At 44.1% G+C, this 21,630-nt stretch overlaps 1 protein-coding gene across 1 annotated transcript in view; it reads left to right on the forward strand.

Moving 5' to 3' along the window:
- myo5b (myosin VB) overlaps positions 1-21,630 on the forward strand; it is a 298,879-nt gene that overhangs the window by 144,277 nt on the left and 132,972 nt on the right. The window contains exons 5-7 of the mRNA XM_078222329.1: positions 4,526-4,682; positions 8,447-8,590; positions 11,044-11,125. Coding sequence (XP_078078455.1) covers positions 4,526-4,682; positions 8,447-8,590; positions 11,044-11,125 — 383 coding nt within the window. The remainder of the gene's footprint in view (positions 1-4,525; positions 4,683-8,446; positions 8,591-11,043; positions 11,126-21,630) is intronic.

Consider the following 21,630-nt stretch of genomic DNA (forward strand, 5'->3'; position numbering starts at 1 on the left):
TGGACGAAAAGAAATTGGTTTAGGTTGGAGGGTCACAGTTTTTTTTTTAACTGGTCGGTGCAACATCGTGGGCCGAAGGGCCTGTTCTGCGCTGTAATGTTCTATGTTCTATGTTCTATGTTCTAAAACCATGTTCCCTCTCACTAATACGTCCACTTATTTCCAAGTGGGAATAAATCCTGTCTCGAAGAATCCTCTCAAATACTTTCCCTACCACTGAAGTAAGGTTCACCAGCCTGTCATTACCTGGATTATTCTTGCTACCCTTCTTAAACAAACATTGGCTATTCTCCAATCCTCTGGGACCTTCCCTGCAGCCAGTGAGGATACAAAGATTTCTCTCCAGGATCTCCCCTGTAGCCAGTGAGGATACAAAGATTTCTCTTGAGAGTTCCAGGAATTTCACTCATCGCTGTTCCTCCACTGTGGCTATGTTTCCAAGTCAGGACGGTGAGTGACTTGGAGGGCAACTTCCAGGTGGTGGCATTCCCATGCATCTGCGACTATTGTCCTCCTAGATGGTTGTGAGTTTGGAAGATTTTGCCTGAGGAAGCTTGGTGAGTTTCTGCAGTGCATCTTGCAGATGATACTCTCTGCCACTGTGCGTTGGGTGGGGTGAATGTTTGTGGATGGCACTCAAGCGGGCTGCTTTGTCTCGGATGATCTCCAGCTCCTGGATTTCGGAGTTGCACTCGTCCAGGGAATTGGAGAATATTCCATTGCACTCCTGACTTGTGCCTTGTAGATTGTGTAGATCCTTTCATGATGTCCCAAAGCACTTTGCATCTAATGAATTATTTGAAACGTACTCACTGTTCATCTGCAGGTAATTATGCTGACCAATTTGTGTACAGCAATGAGACACATGACCAATTAGTCTATTTTTAGTGGCGTTGCTTAAGCAATAAACGTTAGGCAGGAGACTGGGTCAACAGAGAGATCTGCTTGGGCGGCACGGTAGCACAGTGGTTAGCACTGCTGCTTCACAGCTCCAGGGTCCCGGGTTCGATTCCCGGCTCGGGTCACTGTCTGTGTGGAGTTTGCACATTCTCCTCGTGTCTGCGTGGGTTTCCTCCGGGTGCTCCGGTTTCCTCCCACAGTCCAAAGATGTACGGGTTAGGTTGATTGGCCAGGTTAAAAATTGCCCCTTAGAGTCCTGAGACGCGTAGGTTAGAGGGATTAGCAAGTAAATATGTGGGGGTAGGGCTTGGGTGGGATTGTGGTCGGTGCAGACTCGATGGGCCGAATGGCCTCCTTCCGCACTGTAGGGTTTCTATGATTTCTATGACTTGTTTGAATTGTGCCATGGAATCTTTTGCACCTAGTATTACAATGAAATTTCAACTTAGCTTTAAAGTGAACAAAGAACAATACAGCACAGGAACAGGCCCTTCGGCCCTCCAAGCCCACGCTGCTCCCTGGTCCAAACTAGACCATTCTTTTGTATCCCTCCATTCCCACTCCGTTCATGTGGCTATCTAGATAAGTCTTAAACGTTCCCAGCGTGTCCGCCTCCACCACCTTGCCCGGCAGCGCATTCCAGGCCCCCACCACCCTCTGCGTAAAATACGTCCTTCTGATATCCGTGTTAAACCTCCCCCCCCCTCACCTTGAACTTGTGACCCCTCATGAACGTCACCACCGACCTGGGAAAAAGCTTCCCACCATTCACCCTATCTATGCCTTTCATAATTTTATACACCTCTATTAGGTCACCCCTCATCCTCCGTCTTTCCAGTGAGAACAACCCCAGTTTACCCAATCTCTCCTCATAACTAAGCCCTTCCATACCAGGCAACATCCTGGTAAACCTCCTCTGCACTCTCTCTAAAGCCTCCACGTCCTTCTGGTAGTGTGGCGACCAGAACTGGACACAGTATTCCAAATGCGGCCGAACCAACGTTCTATGCAACTGCAACATCAGACCCCAACTTTTATATTCTATGCCCCGTCCTATAAAGGCAAGCATGCCATATGCCTTCTTCACTACCTTCTCCACCTGTGACGTCACCTTCAAGGATCTGTGGACTTGCACACCCAGGTCCCTCTGCGTATCTACACCCTTTATGGTTCTGCCATTTATCGTATAGCTCCCCCCTACGTTAGTTCTACCAAAATGCTTTGGCCTTCTGACTCAAAGCACAAATGACTCTTGTGTATGAGAAATTACACTCTTGTAAAACATGTGTGAACATCCATCTAGTTATACAATTGCCTCAGATATCAATACATGTGAATCCTTAATATAAAAAATTGGGGATGGGGGGGGCGGTTACTGGATTTGTACTTGCACAGTTTTAGGATAATGTGACAATTTAGTCGAATGTACTTCCTATAGAAAAGCAGTTCAACATCAGACAGTGCCTGGACCGTCAATGTTGAATGATTTGGGAAAACTTGGGGTAAATCCAGCAGTAGTGACTAGGTGATGTTAATTATCAGTCCAATTATGCATTTTACAGGAACACTTTTGTGTTGTTTTCCCGTGCATCTTCAAGATTGTTTGCCTACACAAACAGCCCCATAGGGACTGAACTCTGTGCTGGTAAACAGGGCATAATCGTAAAAGATAATCGAGAACACGTTTTTTTTGGAGAAAAATGACTTTAGCTGTCTTGCTGTTCCTGGGGATGGGGGTGGTCTTGTCTGAATAATGCCCCTGTATTGATTAACAATTCATGAAAAGGACCAAATGACTATTTGGTTAATTTTTGGATTACGTGTTTTGGTTCAAATACAGCTAGGGATTGATTTGGTTTTCATCAGAAATTTCAATGGGGCTGTTCCCTATCTCCCACCGTAACCTTGCTGAAGTAACTTTGGACGCGTTCAAATTAGGAGTAGAAGTAGACTGGTTCATCCCTCAGACATGCTCTGCCATCTGATAAGATTATTGCTCATCTGATTGTGGCCTCAACTCTACTTTCTAACTACCCCCCTATACCCTTTGACTCCCTAGTTAATCAAGAATCTATCTAATCCAACTCAGCCTGAAAAATATTCAATTAATCTACCTCTATTGCTCTTGGGGAAGGGGAATTCCACTGACTAACGATCCCCTGAGAGAAAATGTTTCTTCTCCTTTCCATCTTAAATGGGAGACCCCTTATTTTTAAAGTTTGTCCCCTAGTCTTTCATAAGGAGAAACAGTCTCTCAACACCCACTTTGTCAATAATTCATATGTTTCAATAAGATCACCTCTCTTGTTCTGAACTCTAATAGACACAGGCCAAACCTGTCCAACCTTTCCTCATTAGATCCCCTTCATCCCAGTCTTTCTTGCACTATTTCTAATGCAATTATATAATTTCTTAAGTAAGGAGACCAAAACTGTACAGAGTACTCCACTTGTGGTCTCACCAATGCCATGTGCAACTGCAGCAAAACTTCCCTGCTTTTATATTCTATTGCCCTTGCAATAAATCAAACATTCCATTTGCCATCCTAGAGGGGAGGCGATGGCCTAATGTTATTATCACGAGACTATTAATCCGGAAACTCAGTTAATATTCTGGGGACCCGGGTTCGAATCCCACCATGGCAGATTGTGGAATTTGAATTCAATAAAAAAAAAATTTGGAATTAAGAATCTACTGAATACTGTGAAACCATTGTTGATTGTTGGAAAGACCCATCTGGTTCACTAATGTCCTTTAGGGAAGGAAATCTGCCGTCCTTACCTGGTCTGGCCTAATGTGACTTCAGAGCCACAGCAATGTGATTGACTCTCTCAACTGCTCTCGGACAACTAGAGATGGGTAATAAATGCTGGACAGTCAGTAATACCCATGTCCCACAAATGAATTAAAAAAAAAACACTTGCTGTACCTGCAAACCAACTTTTGGTGGAACGTGCACCAGGTCACCCAGATCCCTCTGTACCACATCTCTCCATGTCAATAATATAATCTTTTCTCATAACTAGCAAAGAAGTATTCTTTCTGTTGGGTTTCTGCTGACTTTCCAAGCGAAATTACAGTTGGAGGTCAGAAGAGATCTATGGAAATTTTGTGCCCGTTTATTCCTGATGTACGCAAATGAGACAAAACTGACTTGCATGCCACTGCCCTACATCTACAATTGGTTCCAGGCTCTGCGTAGAGTTTGACACCTACTAATTTTCAGATATAGGACTGGGTATGTACTCGCGCTATGATGTGATATAATTGAATTGACACTTAACAAGCTACAATATGAGATGGTTATCCTAAATGCACATCACAGGATGCACTAAAATGTAGGTTTCCACTGGTGGAAATGAGATTGACCATGTACTTCAAATCATCAGTAGGAGAGTAGAGGCTTCAAAGGGATAATTGGATGCTTTGTGAATGATTCTGAGTTTCTAAATGCAGTGAGGGGAAAAAAGAATATGTCCAGTGGCAGAGCCTAGTGCTTAAAGGGAACAAGAGAGCAAAGTTAAAAGGAATAATGACTGCAGTTGTGATAAAATAGGGATAGAGAAGATTACGGTGGAGAGGGACGAATTAAGTTGTGTATGATTTTTTTTTCCCTCTTTGTCAGAGATGAAAAGAACCAATCCATTATTGTAAGTGGGGAGTCTGGAGCTGGAAAGACAGTGTCTGCTAAGTATGCCATGCGTTATTTCGCTACTGTTGGTGGGTCAGCCAATGAAGCAAATGTTGAAGAGAAAGTACTGGCCTCAAGTCCGATTATGGAGGTAAGTGAACTACTTTCTCAACAGCAATATCAGGAAAGGTAAACCCCCCACAGTTACTGTGAGGTTATTTATTGGCAAGTAATTTCTTTCCTTTCCTACATCCCAGCCATCGTGCACCATCCATAGACACAAAAGCAGATTGACAGCTTGCACATGGGCCTCTCCCAGTTCCATTTAGAGGTAGAACTAGAAGATGTGAAAGAGTGGTCCCTGGGTTATTTGTCCTTTTGATTTGTTCTTCTTTCCTTATGGTGAACTGCCTTGGTACCTCTGTAATATGGGAGGCATGAAAGTGGTCACCCATCACACATAGGAGTTGCACGGTCATATTCTGCTTCGCTAGCCCAACACATTCCACTTGATGGCAGCAGTTTGAACTGGGTCAAGAATGTTTTATAGTTGTTCCTGTCCATGTTGGAAGACCAGGTAACCAAATTGCAATGTGATTGGTTGGTGCAGTAACTCTATGCTTCACACCTTTCTTGTTTTTCTAATTGCCGATTTAGCAAATGGCGGGAATTATTTGGAAAGAGTTGAGATCATTGTTGGAAGAACAACAAAAGCATGCATTTTTATGGAACTTTTAATCTTTTAAATAAAAATTCCAAAGTACTTTGGAAATTGAAAAGGATTCCAAAACAAGGAAAGATACACTCGGAGGGATGACCATAGATAAGAGAAGAGAGGTGGGAAGCACAGTGTAATTCCGGATTTGCAGTGCTCTCAATCTGTCCTGCTACCTTAAATGATTTGTGCACTTATACCCCTGGTGTCTCTGCTCCTGAACTCCCAATCAGGGGCTGGCAGCTCTGAAGCCTCAGTGATCAGCACTGCTGAGGCAGATCTGGGATTATGAGGGAACCACGATATAGAGGGGTAAAATTAAATATATCATCAGGGCAGGGAAGTCATTAGGCTGCTCAGATTGGAAGGGAAATCCCTCTGGGTGGCACACTGGGGATGCAGAGGTGGCCTCCTCAGCCCCTGTGGGAGATGGAAGCAATGGTTCTGAACTGCCCCCAGATTGCTACAGGGAGGTCATTTCCATTAAGCTATCAGCTTTCCTATCCTGCATGGAGCCACTTTGCGACTGGCAAAATGTCCTCTAATTGGGGCCTTGTGGCCTTAATCATGTAAATTGCCTGCCTGCCTCTATAGTGTGGGCGCCTGCCCATGGGAAAGAATGTAGGGGAGACTTCCTGAGACATTCTCCCTGGTTATTTTCCTGACAACCCAACCTCCTTGCCTCTGTACACACAATCTGGCCCAAGTGCTATCCTGTGTCAGCCCTTGCTTCTTTCTCTCTGTCTCTCCATGTTTTGTTTTTCTACTTTTCGGGGGGGGGGGGTGGGGGGAGAACAAGTTTAAAATGATTAAAGCTTACCTTCGAAGATATCTGTGGTTCTATATCTGTTCAAGTTGATTTATAGTTATACATACTGAATAAATGCACTTTAATAAGGAAAATGAAGAATGTGCATCATTTTTGTTGCCTATTGGTGAAATGGAAAAGAACAGAAATCGGATTATTGATTATTCAGGAGAAGTATCAGCCAGTTAACCTGCTGTTAAGTATAATCTGAGATGCATCTTAAAGCCAACTTATTAAAGTCAAAAGAACCCAACTGCGATCAAATCTTCAATACCTGATCAGAAACGTAATGAAGGTCTGCAGGGAAACATGCAGTAGACACCATATGCTAAGGCATTGGAACTGCCAAGTAAGGCAAACAATCAAAGAACGATTTACATTTATATTATACCTTTCATGATCACCAGATGTCCCAAAGTGCTTTGCAACTAATGAAGTACTTTTAAAATGTAGTTACTGTTATCATGAACGAATCAAAGATAAATATGTAAGCACCCTGGAGTCTGCTCCAATACTTGACTTGTTTATAAACTACTATGCAAACCCTAACCTCCCTTTACTCTCCAAAGTCCTTGAATGTATTGTCACCTCCCAAATCTATTTCCATCTTTGCTGGGACTGTTTGAATCCCTCTAGTCAGGTTTCCACCCTGCCATAGTACTGAAATAGTTCCTATCAATGTCACAAATCTGATTGTCTCAAAGGTAAACCTTCCCTCCTTGGCCTGTCTTCAGCCTTTGACACTTGTGACCATATGATCCTCCTCCAATACCTCTCCACTGTCATCCAGCTGTGTGGGACTGCCCTCACATGGTTCCATTCTTATCTATCTAATGATAGCTAGAGAATCACTTGCAATATCTTCCTGTTCCAGCAATGTTATCTCTGATGTCCCCAAAGATCAATCCTTGGCTCCTTCCTAATTCTGATGTACATACCGTCCCTTGGCAACAACAACAACATCTGAAGGCAGAGCATTAGTTTTCGCATAAACTCTCGACAATGCCCAACTCTACATTACCACCACTTCCCTCAATTCCCCTGCTGTGTCTAAATTATCAGATTGCTTATCCGGCATTCCCTCCAGTTAAGCAATAGAAGGACTGAAGCTATTGTTTCAATCTGCGCTCCAAACTCCATTCCCTAACTAGTGATTCCATCCCTCTCCCTGACAACAGTCAGTTGTTCGCAGATGGTGAAGTAGGAACTAGACACCAATCTTTTATTTAACACTAAATTTATTTACAGAATTGTGAATATTTGTCTCCTCCCGTCTCCCAGATGTTTCTCTTTCTATGTGCTCAAGGTACATAATCAATCAGTAACTCTACCTGTATATCTTTAACCTCAGTGTACATTTAAAGTACGATTAACAATTAGTGTCAAATTTGATCCTGAAATGATCTTCTGGTCTCATGTTCATGCCATCTTTCAGATGATATGTTTCCACCTCTGTAACATTGCTTGACTTTGCCTGCTGAAACCCTCATCCATGCCATTGTTACATCTAGACTCGGCTATTCCATTGCACTCCTGGCTGAATTCCCACATTCTAACCTCCTTAAACTTGTCATTAAAATTATGCTGCCCACATCTTAACTCACACCAAGTCCCATTCCCTTATCATCCCTGTGTTCACAGACCCACATTGGATTCCATTCATTCAGTAGCTTAATTTTAATATTTTCATCCAGGTTTTCAAATCCTTTCTTGGGCCTGCCTCTCTCTGTCTCTGTAATCACCTCCAACCGTACAATGCTCTGAAATATCAGTCCTCCTCTAATTCTGTCTCTGTGCATTCCTAGTCATCATTGCTCTACCATTGGTGGCCAAGTCCCCAGTTTCTTAGGCTCCAAGCTCTTGAATTCCCTCTCTACATCTCTCTGCCTTTCTACCTCACTTTCCTCTTTTAGAAAATCTACCTCTTTGATGCAGCTTTGGGTCATCAGACCTACTATCTCCCTTTGTGTGGTGCTTTGTTTTTATAATGCTCCTGTGAAGAGTCTTAGGGACATTTAATTACATTAAAGGTGCTATGTAGATATAAATTGTTGCTCTTCTGACGTGCGTTGGTCTGCAGCACTGACCTGCAGTTCCACTGCACTTCATAGAATCCCTCCAGTGCAGAAGGAGGCCATTCGGCCCATCAAGTCTGCACCAACCACAATCCCACCCAAACCCTATCCCTATAACCCCATGCATTTCCCCTAGTTATTCCCCCTGACACTCGGGGGCAATTTAGCATGGCCAATCCACCTAACCCGCACATCTTTGGACTGTGCACTTGTGGGATTGCAGTTAATTCTCTAGAATGCTGAGTTTATTACCATGGTTAGGTTGGGACATCATTACCGGATTACAATAATTCTACATTTTCTTTGTTTCTAAACAGGCCATCGGTAATGCTAAAACAACAAGGAACGATAACAGCAGTCGCTTTGGGAAATACATCCAAATTGGTTTTGACCGACAATATTATATAATTGGTGCCAATATGCGAACGTATCTATTAGAAAAGTCCAGAGTGGTCTTCCAGGTTAGTACAGATATTTGCAGTAGAATTTATTGGTCACCCACATCATAACAAATCAACTTATAACAAATCAATCTGTTTATAATGAGAGGGAATGGAACGACTGTTGGACCTGACTTTTCCTCTAATTTTTATAGATAGATAGAAGGATAGAAACACGACTGCTGACTCTTCCCTAGCTCTAGGTCAGGGAGTGATCAGCTGATCTCCAAGTCACCTGGCTACCGCTTTTCGGAGAATGGACTTTGCTAACCTAATTGAAACTGCTCAAGTATAATACAGACAATTTACTCCCTGGGATATGATGATGATTATTATTGCATCAACCTACTGTGATATACGAGAATGCACAAAACCATATTAATAATGTGCTGAATTATAATCCACATTCCCAAAGACCCAATTTAGCTTCACGTAAATTCATATATAAACTACTTGAAATTCTCATTGGCTAAATGGTGTATAATCCCAAAGTTTCACATTTGATAAAGTATGCTAGTGTCACTCATGTTAGTTTCCCCCTACTATTTTTTTGTCTTTTTTTTGCCCTGCATCTTTGTCTGCTTTCTCTTGCCTCTGTGTATTGAAGAAGAACCTAACTGAAATGGGGCTTTGCCACAGTAGGCAATGAGAGTGCAAATACCCAAGAAAATAGCAACAATAGTCATTTTGCTCTTGCTGTACATCATAGGAGATTTATTTCCAATAGTATGAAACTGACACTTTTCCACCTAATGGTGAAGCAGCATATTACCCTTTTGTTAGAGCATTTGACCATTTGGAATGATGACTATAATTATTAATCTGTCTAGCAACAGTTTGGTAGGCATTCATCATCTGCACTACCAATTAGTGTACTATTATCATTCCATGTAGCTTGCCTGAAGTGTTTTAATTTAACAAGTATAATTATTGGTCTGAAAAAATTGCGGTCCTATTTACAAAAGAAATTACTGATTAATGGGTGACTCTGCTTATATGATTGAGAATTGCTGGTACCAATTAACTTCTATTGATATTGGAAAAATGTCTTTCTTTTCAAGCTGCCTAACTACAGTGGGATGATGCTGTGCCACAAAGCGGTAAAGTGTGGGTACATGTCCAGAATCCGTCATTAGTGAATTTTCAGATTGAACTAGATCATTAGGTTGAAATGGAAATTGGTGTACCATGTGCAGTTTTGGTCTCCACATCTAAGGAAGGATGCACTTGCTCTGGATGCCGTACAGTGAAGGTTCATTCAATTGATTTCTGGGATATAAGGGTTGTCCTATAATGTGAGGCTGAGTAAATTGGACCTATACACTCTGGAGTTTAGAAGATTTAAATCTCATTGTTACATACAAGATTCAGAAGAGATTTTGGACGGTAGACTCTGAGAGGTTGCTTTCCCCTGGTTGGGGTATCTTGAACACAGGGGCACAGTTTGAGGGTAAGGGACTGATATCTTAGAACTGAGACGAACAGGAATTTCTTCATTCAAAGCGTTGTGAATCTTTGGAATTCTCTACCCATGCTCGAACATTGAAGAGGTGAGGTAGTCAGATTTTTGTTCATTGAAAGAATCAAGGAGTGTGGGAGAGTAGGTGTGAAAATAGACTTGAGGTAGGAGATCAGCCTTGATTGTATTGAATGGCAGAGAAGACTCAAGGGGCCGAACGGCCGCCTCCTATTCCTATTTCTTTTGTTGTTACGTAGGCAAAGAAGGAGGACACAGAGCCAGAGAAAGAAGTGGAGGTGAGTCATTGGGCTCAAATGTTTAACTTTCTAGTGACTGCTGACAGAGCACAAAATAGTTTCTACCAACAGTCCACTCTCAGCTAACTGAAGGGCACACTGCAGAGATTGGAAGAAGGAAGGATGCCAAATGCATGTCCCCACTCAACCTGATTAAGTAGCATTTTTAATTCCTGTTCCGAACACCCAAAGCACTTGATATCGAATGAATTAAATTTTACAGTTACTTTACAGTCTTGTTTTACTTGATACCACCACAAATATTAGACAATTGAAAATTATCTACTGGAATTAATTTTATGATTTTAAAACTACTGTCAAATGGTTTGAGTTCTAACAATCCCCAAATTCAAGAGCAATTCATTTTTGAAAAGCGATGCTTTAATATAAGGAATAGCAAATCCATTGCAGCCTTGTTGCAAAGTGCAATGAAGCCCCAACACCTCTCCTCGAGTGACAGGCACAGCTCAACTGAGTTTTGATCACAGGTATGGCTCTGCAGAGATTGGTTCAAATACCTCTTTGTATACAAGAACGAAGATCGTTGGAGGGAAAAGTTAACCTGGATAATTCTAATCTTGTTTGTGTAGCATTGTTGTCATCCTAGAAATGGGTCGCAGATCTCCCCTACGAAGCATGGGAATGGGAGAAGAGAAAGATTTTAAGAAGGGAGAATCGCACTAACAGAAACCATTTGTGTTTTTTGTCTCCATCATTAGGCCGAAGATGAACGGAACTACCACATTTTCTACCAGCTGTGTGCGTCAGCCAATCGACCTGATTTCAAAGAACTGAACCTAAGTAAGTTAGCTTGTCCAACTCTTGTTATGCTAATGCAAAAAGATGCAAAATCACTTTCCACTTGATAATTGAATTTAAACTCAGCAAAACCTCTGTCCTGGGAAAGTTCCCGCAATCATACTGGAATTAGAAATCAAAATGTTAGTGTGGGATGATATTTATAGTCTGCTAATGATTCATGAGGCGCTACCAACTTTGTCTTGGTTGTCTTTACTGAATAAAGTAAAGAAAAATAGCATTTGTTGCATAACCTGGTGATTATCCCAAGTGCTTTGCAGTACTTTTGAGGTGCTATTATTATTGTTTGCACAGTAAGTAGTCTCACAACACCAGGTTAAAGTCCAACAGGTTTATTTGGTAGCACGAGCTTTCGGAGCACTGCTCCTTCACCTGATGAAGGAGCGGCGTTCTAAGAGCTCGTGCTACCAAGTAAACCTGTTGGACTTTAACCTGGTGTTGTGAGACTACTTACTATGCCTGCCCTAGTCCAACGCCGGCAACTCCAAATCATTACTGTATGCAATACACCAGACAGTTTGTACACAGCAAGGCCCCATTAATATCAGCGGTGTTGTTTTAGGGGTAGGTAGTCAGTAACCAGGGCATCCCCAGGTTGTACTACTTCAAGTAGTGCTGCAAAGTCTTTAATGTGTTCATTTTACAGGCACTTTAGACTACCTTTACTGGTTTGAAATTGGAGAGATCTGGAGGTATTTATGCACAAACTTTGAACTGCAGGAGAGGGCGGCACGGTGGTTGGCACTGCTGCCTCACAGTGACAGGGACCCGGGTTCGATTCCTGGCTCAGGTCACTGTGACCTGTCTGCAAGTTCTCCTTGTGTCTGTGTGGGTTTCCTCTGTGAGCTCTGGTTTCCTCCCACAGTCTGAAAGACATGCTGGTTAGGTGCATTGGCCATGCTAAATTCTCCCTCAAGTGTACCCGAACAGGTGCTAGAGAATGACAAGTAAAGGATTTTCACAGCAACTTCATTGCAGTTTTTCTTTTACTCTTTCGTGGGACATGGGCGTTGCCGGCTGGCCAACATTTATTGCTCATCCCTAGTTGTCCGAGGGCAGTTGAAAGTCAACCACGTTGTTGTGGCTCTGGAGTCATATGTAGGCCAGACTAGGTAAGGACAGCAGATTTCCTTCCCTAAAGGACATGAGTGAACCAGATGGGTTTTTTTCCAGCAATTGATAATGGCTTCATGATCATCAGTAGATTCTTAATTCCAGATATAGTTTATTGAATTCAAATTCCACCATCTGCCGTGGTGGGAGTTGAACCCAGGGCCCCAGAACGTGAGCAGAGTGTCTGGATTAACAATCTAACGATAATACCACTGGGCCATCGTCTCCCCATAATGTGTTAATGTAAGCCTACTTGTGACACTAATAAGTAAACTTAACAAAGTAATTTATAAAACATGGGTTCCAGGACTTTATAAATAGAGACATAGGGCAGGATAATCTGTCCGCGCTTACCCCAATGCTGGAAAAAAATGGGTCTAGTGACCACAATATGGTCGAATTTCTGATTCAGATGGAAGAGGAGAAAGTTTGGTCCCAAACCAGTGTCCTCTGTTTGAACAGAGGGAAATATGATAGGATGAGGGATGAATTGGCTAAGGTAGACTGGGAGAGCAGGCTGGCAGGTAGGATAGTTGAGGAACAGTGGAGGATTTTTAAGGAGATCCTTTTCAGTTCTCAGCAAAAATATATTCCAGCAAAAAACAAGGATTGTAAGAAAAGGGAGAACCAGCCGTGGATAACGAAGGAAATAAAGGAGAGTATTAAAATAAAAACAGCTGCGTACAGAGTGGCCAAAAATAGTGGAGAAACAAGTGATTGGGAAAAATTTAAGAAACAACAAAGAGAGACTAAGAAAGCGATAAAGAAAGGAAGGATAGACTATGAAGCTAGGCTAGCAATTAATATAAAAAATGATAGTAAAAGTTTTTATAAATATATAAAAAGGAATAGAGTGGCTAGAGTGAATGTTGGACCCTTGGAGGACGCGAGGGGGGAGTTAATAGTGGGAAATGAGGATATGGCTGAGTCTTTAAATAAGTTTTTTGTGTCGGTCTTCACGGTGGAGGACACAAATAGTTTGCCAAATATTAACGATAGAGGGTTGGCAGCAGGAGAAATACTTAATACGATTAATGTTACCAGAGAGGCAGTGCTGGGTAGACTAATGGGACTGAAGGTGGACAAGTCCCCGGGTCCGGATGGAATGCATCCCAGGGTATTGAAAGAAATGTCAGAGGTAATAGTGGATGCGTTAGTGATTATTTATCAAAACTCGTTGCATTCTGGGGTAGTGCCGGTTGATTGGAAAACGGCTAATGTTACGCCGCTGTTTAAAAAAGGAAGGAGACAAAAGGCGGGTAACTATAGGCCGGTCAGCTTAACGTCTGTAGTAGGGAAAATGCTGGAATCCATTATTAAAGAGGAGGTAGCAGGGCATCTGGATAGAAATGGTTCGATCAATCAGACGCAGCATGGATTCATGAGGGGAAAGTCGTGCTTGACGAACATGTTGGATTTTTATGAAGATGTGACTAGGGCGGTTGATGGAGGAGAACCGGTGGATGCGGTGTTTTTGGATTTCCAAAAGGCGTTTGATAAGGTGCCCCATAAAAGGCTGCTGAAGAAGATTAGGGCACACGGAGTTGGGGGTAGTGTGTTAAAGTGGATTGGGGACTGGCTATCCGACAGGAAGCAAAGAGTCGGAATAAATGGGTGTTTTTCCGGTTGGAGGAAGGTAACTAGTGGCGTGCCGCAGGGATCGGTACTCGGGCCGCAACTGTTTACCATTTATATAGATGATCTGGAGGAGGGGACGGAGTGTAGGGTAACGAAGTTTGCAGACGACACAAAGATAAGTGGAAAAGTGAATCGTGTGGAGGACGGAGAAGATCTGCAGAGAGATTTGGACAGGCTGAGTGAGTGGGCGAGAATATGGCAAATGGAGTATAACGTTGAGAAATGCGAGGTTATACACTTTGGAGGAAATAATAACAAATGGGATTACTATCTCAATGGAAACAAATTAAAACATGCTACCGTGCAAAGGGACCTGGGGGTCCTTGTGCATGAGACGCAAAAGCCCAGTCTGCAGGTACAACAGGTGATCAAGAAGGCAAATGGGATGTTGGCCTATATTGCGAGGGGGATAGAATATAAAAGCAGGGATGTCTTGATGCACCTGTACAGGGCATTGGTGAGGCCGCAGCTGGAATACTGTGTGCAGTATTGGTCCCCTTATATGAGGAAGGATATATTGGCATTGGAGGGAGTGCAGAGAAGGTTCACCAGGTTGATACCGGAGATGAGGGGTTTGGATTATGAGGAGAGGCTGAGGAGATTGGGTTTGTACTCGTTGGAGTTTAGAAGGATGAGGGGGGATCTTATGGAGACTTATAAGATAATGCGGGGGCTGGATAGGGTGGAGGCGGAGAGATTCTTTCCACTTAGTAAGGAAGTTAAAACTAGAGGACACAGCCTCAAAATAAAGGGGGGTCGGTTTAAGACAGAATTGAGGAGGAACTTCTTCTCCCAGAGGGTGGTGAATCTCTGGAATTCTCTGCCCACTGAGGTGGTGGAGGCCACCTCGCTGAATATGTTTAAAGCGCGGATGGATGGATTCCTGATCAGTAAGGGAATTAAGGATTATGGGGATCAGGCGGGTAAGTGGTACTGATCCACGTCAGATCAGCCATGATCTTATTGAATGGCGGGGCAGGCTCGAGGGGCTAGATGGCCTACTCCTGCTCCTATTTCTTATGTTCTTATGTTCTTAAAATTCTGCCCAAGGTCAGTGGACCTTTGCATGGTCCGTGTCCCGCCCACTAGGATTCCCGTGGCGAGCAGGATGGGAAAATTCTACCCATCGCGTATAAATGCCAATAAGTCATGCTAAATCTATATAAAAAAACCAAGTTTGGCCCCAACTACAGTTCCAATTCAGGGCACCACATATTAGGATAGGCATGAAGGCTTCAGAAACATTACAGAACAGTTCCAATGTTACAGATTCCGAGATTACAGCTATGTGGATAGACTGGAGAAGCCGGGGTTGATTTCCTTGGAGAACAATAAGGGGAATTTTAATAGGGGTGTTCAAAATCATGAAGGTTCAGAAAGCTAAAAACTGAGCTGTTTCCAGTGACTGAAGGGCCAATAACAGAGGGCACCAATTAAGATGATAGACAGAAAAAATGAGTTAAAAGCAAATTACAGCGGTATGAGGAGCAGAGCTTTGTCACAAGAGAGTGCTGGTACTAAGGATATCTTAGGGGTACATGGCATGCCCAAAGCACCATCATTCATAGTGCTTGCCTAAAACGGCACCTGTCTTATTTACAGCTATTGACAGTCAAGTGGGCCAATGTCCCCCAGTGTGCAAAGATAGGGCCAGCTATGCCTACATTTAAAGCCATGTACTGCAGAGTGATTATCACCGTGTTAAGAATTCATATGAACATTCAATAAAGAATACACATAAATGCAGCTCATGTCATTTAGGATTACTGTCAATGTCCCTATCCCCTCTCCTGTTACACTGTCAGAACCATTGGGAGAGGGGGACCATGACTGTTACATCTGATACTATGACAGGCCACAGCCAATCTCAGATAATTAACAATTGCAGAGAATATATTATGTCACATATATTTACAAGTGCAAATTATATGAAAGAAATCACCTATGCCACCTTTGTACTCATAATATGTTAAGTGTTCTCTTCCGACCACTACCTCGAGGTGCTTTCCTGGGGCAGTCTGCTGACTGTGATGCTCCCTTGCCTTGGATGACCATGATGGACATTCTCTGGAGGGATGGGGCTCTGAGGGCTCCAGCCCACTGGGGGTTTCCTGCAGCGGTGCAAGGGCATGCCGATAGCCTCGCCTACTGGAGCTATTGGGGTCACCGGTGAAGACAATGAGGAAAATGCCGCCAACCCTCGAGGTGCCCAGAACTGTAAGTGTGAGGGCAGCTGGCACATGCTTCTCCTCCATTTGGATCTGCAAAGGCACTTCCATGTCTCCCTGAGGGAGAGAGGCTCCTGGAGGGAGGTCCAGGTGTCTTGTCCCTCTCTCACCCAGCCACTGCTTCACTGAGCCTATGGTTAGAGTGATGATTGGATTGCATACGGATCGGAATGCTCTGGCTCTGCAGGATGGTCTCCATTCCCTCCATGGATGAAGCCCTGCGCTCCAATTCCTGGGATGTAGTAGAATTCATGGTGTGCACGGACTCCTTCATACCCTGTGCCAAGCTGTGCAAAATCCCTTGCATCACCAATGTATTTTCCGCCAGTTTCTGCTGCACATCCAACAGGCTTCTAGCAGCCACGATCAGAAGCCCCTCATCAACTTAGCATAGGCTTGGTCAGTCAAGGTGATATTCAAGCCATTTATAACAGTTACGCAAATAGATTATAAATATTTATAACTAATTACTCCAGTTTGAGTGGTTCACATGATTAATGTACTTGATGCCTGACAATTATAGAAAAACATGCTTAAAGGGATATGCATGAAACAGTGCTACACATTTACGGATTAAAACGGTTTGCTAAAAAGATTAAGTAACCCTTATCCAAAACAATAGATCTTCCCTGCTCTGGCGTATACTGCCACTAATGAACATGATGTATGTCTCTATGCAAATTAAGTCAATTTGATGAACTTGGTTCACTTTTAGTAACTTGTAATTACTGGAGATTATCTGAGAACAATTACAAGAGAAGTCTTGTGTTCATTACATATTGGAGAATAGGGAATTTCAATGTAGGGAGTACCAGGATTAAACTCCTGGAAAGCCAACTGGCTATTGAAATGGTGGCCTAGTATAATGTTACTGACTAATAATCCAGAGGCCTGGTAGTAGTTTAGATTAGTTTATTTATTAGTGTCACAAGAAAGCTAACATTAACACTGCAATGAAGTTACTGTGAAAATTCCCGAGTCACCACACTCCGACGTCTGTTCAGGTGCACCTAACCAGCATGGCTTTTGGACTGTCAGAGGAAACGGGAGCACCCGGAGGAAACCCACGCAGACGTGGGAAGAACGTGCAGACTCCACACAGATAGTGACCCAAGCCGGGAATCGAACCTGGGTCACTGGCGCTGTGACGCAGCAGTGTATGCCGCCTTATTATTTAAATTCAATTAATTTATAAATCGAGAATAAAAAGACAGTCCCAGTAATGGTCACCACAATACTAGTGGATTGTTGGAAAAACCCATCCGATTCACTAATTTCTTTTAGGTAATGTAATGTGCTGTCCTTGTCTGGTCTGGCTGACATGTGACTCCAGAACTACAGCAGTGTTATTTCCTCTTAACTGACCTTTGAAAGGGAGGCAATGGTGTAGTGGTATTGCCACTGGACTAGTAATCCAGAGACCCAGAGTAATGCTGTGGGGACCCGGGTTCGAATCTCACCACGGCAGTTGATGAAATTTGAATTAAATTTAAAAAAAATTGATGTTGACTAAGAAACCATTGTCAATTGTTGTAAGAATCCATCTGGCAAATGGAATTTAACGCAGACAAGTGTGAGATATTGCACTTTGGAAGGACAAACCAAAGTAGAACGTACAGGGTAAATGGTAGGACTCTGAAGAGTGCAGTTGAACAGAGGGATCTGGGAGTACAGGTACAGAATTCTCTAAAAGTGACGTCACAGGTGGATAGGGTCGTAAAGAGTGCCTTTGGTACATTGGCCCTTATAAATCGGAGTATCGAGTATAAAAGTTGGAGTGTTATGGTAAGGTTATATAAGGTTATATATTGGTGAGGCCGGATTTAGAGTATTGTAACATCCATAGAACATCCATAGAAACCCTACAGTGCAGAAAGAGGCCATTCGGCCCATCGAGTCTGCACCGACAACTATCCCACCCAGGCCCTATCCCCGCATCCCTACATATTTACCTGCTAATCCCTCTAACCCTCATATTTACCCACTAATCCCTCTAATCTACGCATCCCGGGACACTAAGGGGCAATTTAGCTTGGCCAATCAACCTAACCCGCACATCTTTGGACTGTGGAAGGAAACCGGAGCACCCGGAGGAAACCCACGCAGACACGGGGAGAATGTGCAAACTCCGCACAGACAGTGACCCGAGCCGGGAATCGAACCCAGGTCCCTGGAGCTGTGAAGCAGCAGTGCTAACCACTATGCTACCGTGCCGCCCCGGTGTACAGTTTTGGTCACCTAGTTACAGGAAGGATGTAAATGAGGTTGAAAGAGTGCAGAGAAGGTTCACAAGGATGTTGCCGGGACTTGGGAAGCTGAGTTACAGAGAGAGATTGAATAGGTTGGGACTTTATTCCCTGGTGCGTAGAAGAATGAGGGGAGATTTGACAGAGGTGTATAAGATTTTGATGGGTATAGATAGAGTGAATGCAAGCAGGCTTTTTCCACTGAGGCTAGGGGAGAAAAAAACCAGAGGACATGGGTTAAGGGTGAAAGGAGAAAAGTTTAAAGGGAATATTAGGGGGGGCTTCTTCACGCAGAGAGTGGTGGGAGTGTGGAATGAGCTGCCGGATAAAGTAGTAAACATTTTAACATTTAAGAAAAACTTGGACGGGTTCATGGATGAGAGGGGTGTGGAGGGATATGGTCCAAGTGCAGGTCAGTGGGACTAGGCAAAAAATGGTTCGGCACAGACAACAAGAGCCAAAAGGCCTGTTTCTGAGCTGTAATTTTCTATGGTTCTCTAAATAAGAATTAAGCCAATCTATTATACCAAACCGCCAAAGAAAAGTCAAAAAATAATAAAATTGGATGGTCCACCTGGCATCAACCTCGGCATCGAGAATAACAAAAGAGCACCCTCTCCTGTCAAGCCTGCAAAGCCCTCCTTACTAAAATTTGAGAACTTGTGCAGAAATTGAGAGAGCTGTCTCACAGACTTGCCAAGCAACAGCCTGACCTAATCATACTCGGAGAGTTAGACCTTAAGGCCAATGTTCCCTTCCACACACCAGTGATGGTGGCACAATGGTATTTACCTATAAGCAGGAGAAGCTGACCTGGGAGTCCTCAACATTTGATTCAGGACCCCATGAAATCACATGCCATCAGGTCAAACATGGATAAAGAAACCTCCTGCTGATAGTCATCAGCTGCTACGCCTCAGTGCTCCTCCATTTGAACACCATCAGAAGAAGCACTGAGAGTGACAAGGGCACAGAATGTACTTGGGTGGGGGACTTCAATGCCCATCGCCAATGAGTTGGTAGCACCACTACTGGCAAAGGTGGCATAGTCCTGAAGGACGCATATGCCAGGCTAGATCTGCGGCAGGTGGTGAGGGAGTCAACAAGAGGGGAAAAAACTTATTTGACCTCATCCTCATTAATCTACCAGTTGCAAATGCACCTGCCCCCCCACCTTCACATCCTTTCATATCCTTCATTGTGGGGTGTGGCACAACCACTGTGCTAAATGAGATAGATTTTGCAGCTTAAACCTGGATATCAGTGAGGTACAGCGAGGCAGCAGGATTGTATTCCACCATAATAATTAACCTGCCATATTCCTCATTCGACCATTGCTTTCAAGCCACCAATCAGCCCTGGCTCAATGAGCAGTTCAGGCGAACATATCAGGAACAGTACCAGGCACATCTCAAAATAAGAGGAAGAATTCTCCTAACCCACCCTCAGCAGGTTTGGTGGCAGGTGGAAGCAGAGAATCTAGTGGGAGCTAAAAAAAAATCAGAAGCCCGCCGGACTGTAAAATCAGGTTGCAATTCTCCAGATGATGGGTTGGCCTTCCTGCTGGCTGGTGCCATGAGAGTCATTTGCATCTCATGAACGCTCATTGAAACAGCTGCCCACCAATGTCCTGTCACACCTTCTAATCTGTGTCACGTCAGCGTGACATTACGTTAGTCTAAAGCCCGATTGCTGAAGAGTGACGTGCACAAAGCCATCCTCAGTTTGCATGGGCTCCAAGGTGGACACAAAGCCTTTCTGCCATAGTGCTGCAATGCTCCTGATGTGCTGTACACCACTCTACTGGGGCAAACTGGTTCTTCTGTGTCCATGCCGAGCTGGTCTTCGTAGATGGCAGTATGCTGGACCCTCCTGTGTCACCGAGTTGGATCAGTACTGTCATGGGGTAGGAGAGTACAGAGGTCTCCTCCCCCCTGGTCCCACACACCAGTGTCTATCTGCACAGCACTGTGCTGCGAGGCCCAAGCAGTCACTACAACAAAAGTCTGAAGTTTGATTCGGAGTGGAGTGCGAGGTGAGGCCTGGGTGGAGGTGGACAGTGTTAGAGGGCTGGAGAAGGGTGGGGTGATGTGAGAGGGCTCACGATGGCCGGCAGAAGGATAAGGAAATGGATGAAGATCAACAATGGAAGGCAGAGGGAAGCTGGACCCCAACAAGGATCATAGAATTCCCACATTGCAGAAGAAGACCATTCGGCCCATCGAGTCTGCACCGACCACAATCCCACCCAGGCCCTATTCCCGTAACCCCACATATTTACCCTGCTAATCCCCCTGACACTAAGGTCAATTTAGCATGGCCAATCTACCTAACCTGCACATCTTTGGACTATGGGAGGAAACCGGAGCACCCGGAGGAAATCCACGCAGGCACGGGGAGAATGTGTAAACTCCACACAGACAGTGACCTGAGGCCGGAATTGAACCCGGTCCCTGGTGCTATGAGGCAGCAGTGCTAACCACTGTGCCACCATGCCGCCCCAGGATGCATGAAAAGTTCACAAACAAGAGGGTCAAATGGGAGGGGATGTATGAAGATTCCAGAGGCAATGGGTGCATGTCCAAGTGGGGCATGGGAACCTCACAGGTGATGGGCTTAGAGGGAGGGACATTGAATCAAGGAACAGATTTCCTCCTGAGGCTGCTAGCCTTTTCCCTCTGGGTTGTTGACATCCTGCGCAGTCTGGTGAAGGCAAGTGAGCTGGAGAGTGTTATATGAGTTTGCTAGACTGGTGTTTAAACATGGTGCCGGGACTTTCAAGCCCTCCAGGTGGGTGGATGAATCAGCAGCCGGCCCACCAGGTGATTGAGAGGGGATCCTTCCTTTGCCTAATTAATGAGGTTCCAAGTGCAGAATCTGGAGCGAGTTCCTGCCATTTAGCCACCCACCGCCACACTTAGACTCAAAAGCAGAGAATTCTGTCCAAGGCGTCAACTTGGTGAAGCTACAACACAGGAGCATGTGCAAGCCAAACAGTAGGAGCAGCATGCAATGGACAGAGCTAAGTGATCACATAACTTCATGCTGAGGCACTCTGCAGTGCACAAAGTGTGGGAGATTTATTTTGAAAATCCCGCTGGAAAAGAAACAGTGGGATTTGCTCCAGTTACACAATTACGCAAACTCATTTTTAGGGGCAATCGCCCCCTATACTTTGGATACTTTTGCCTACAGTTGGTTAGAGATTGCTTGCTTCAATATCCATCTATCACGCATGCCACACATCATTTGTGTTCCTAGC

This window comes from Mustelus asterias, chromosome 1 (genome assembly GCF_964213995.1).
Source record: "Mustelus asterias chromosome 1, sMusAst1.hap1.1, whole genome shotgun sequence".
Taxonomy (NCBI): Eukaryota; Metazoa; Chordata; class Chondrichthyes; order Carcharhiniformes; family Triakidae; genus Mustelus; species Mustelus asterias.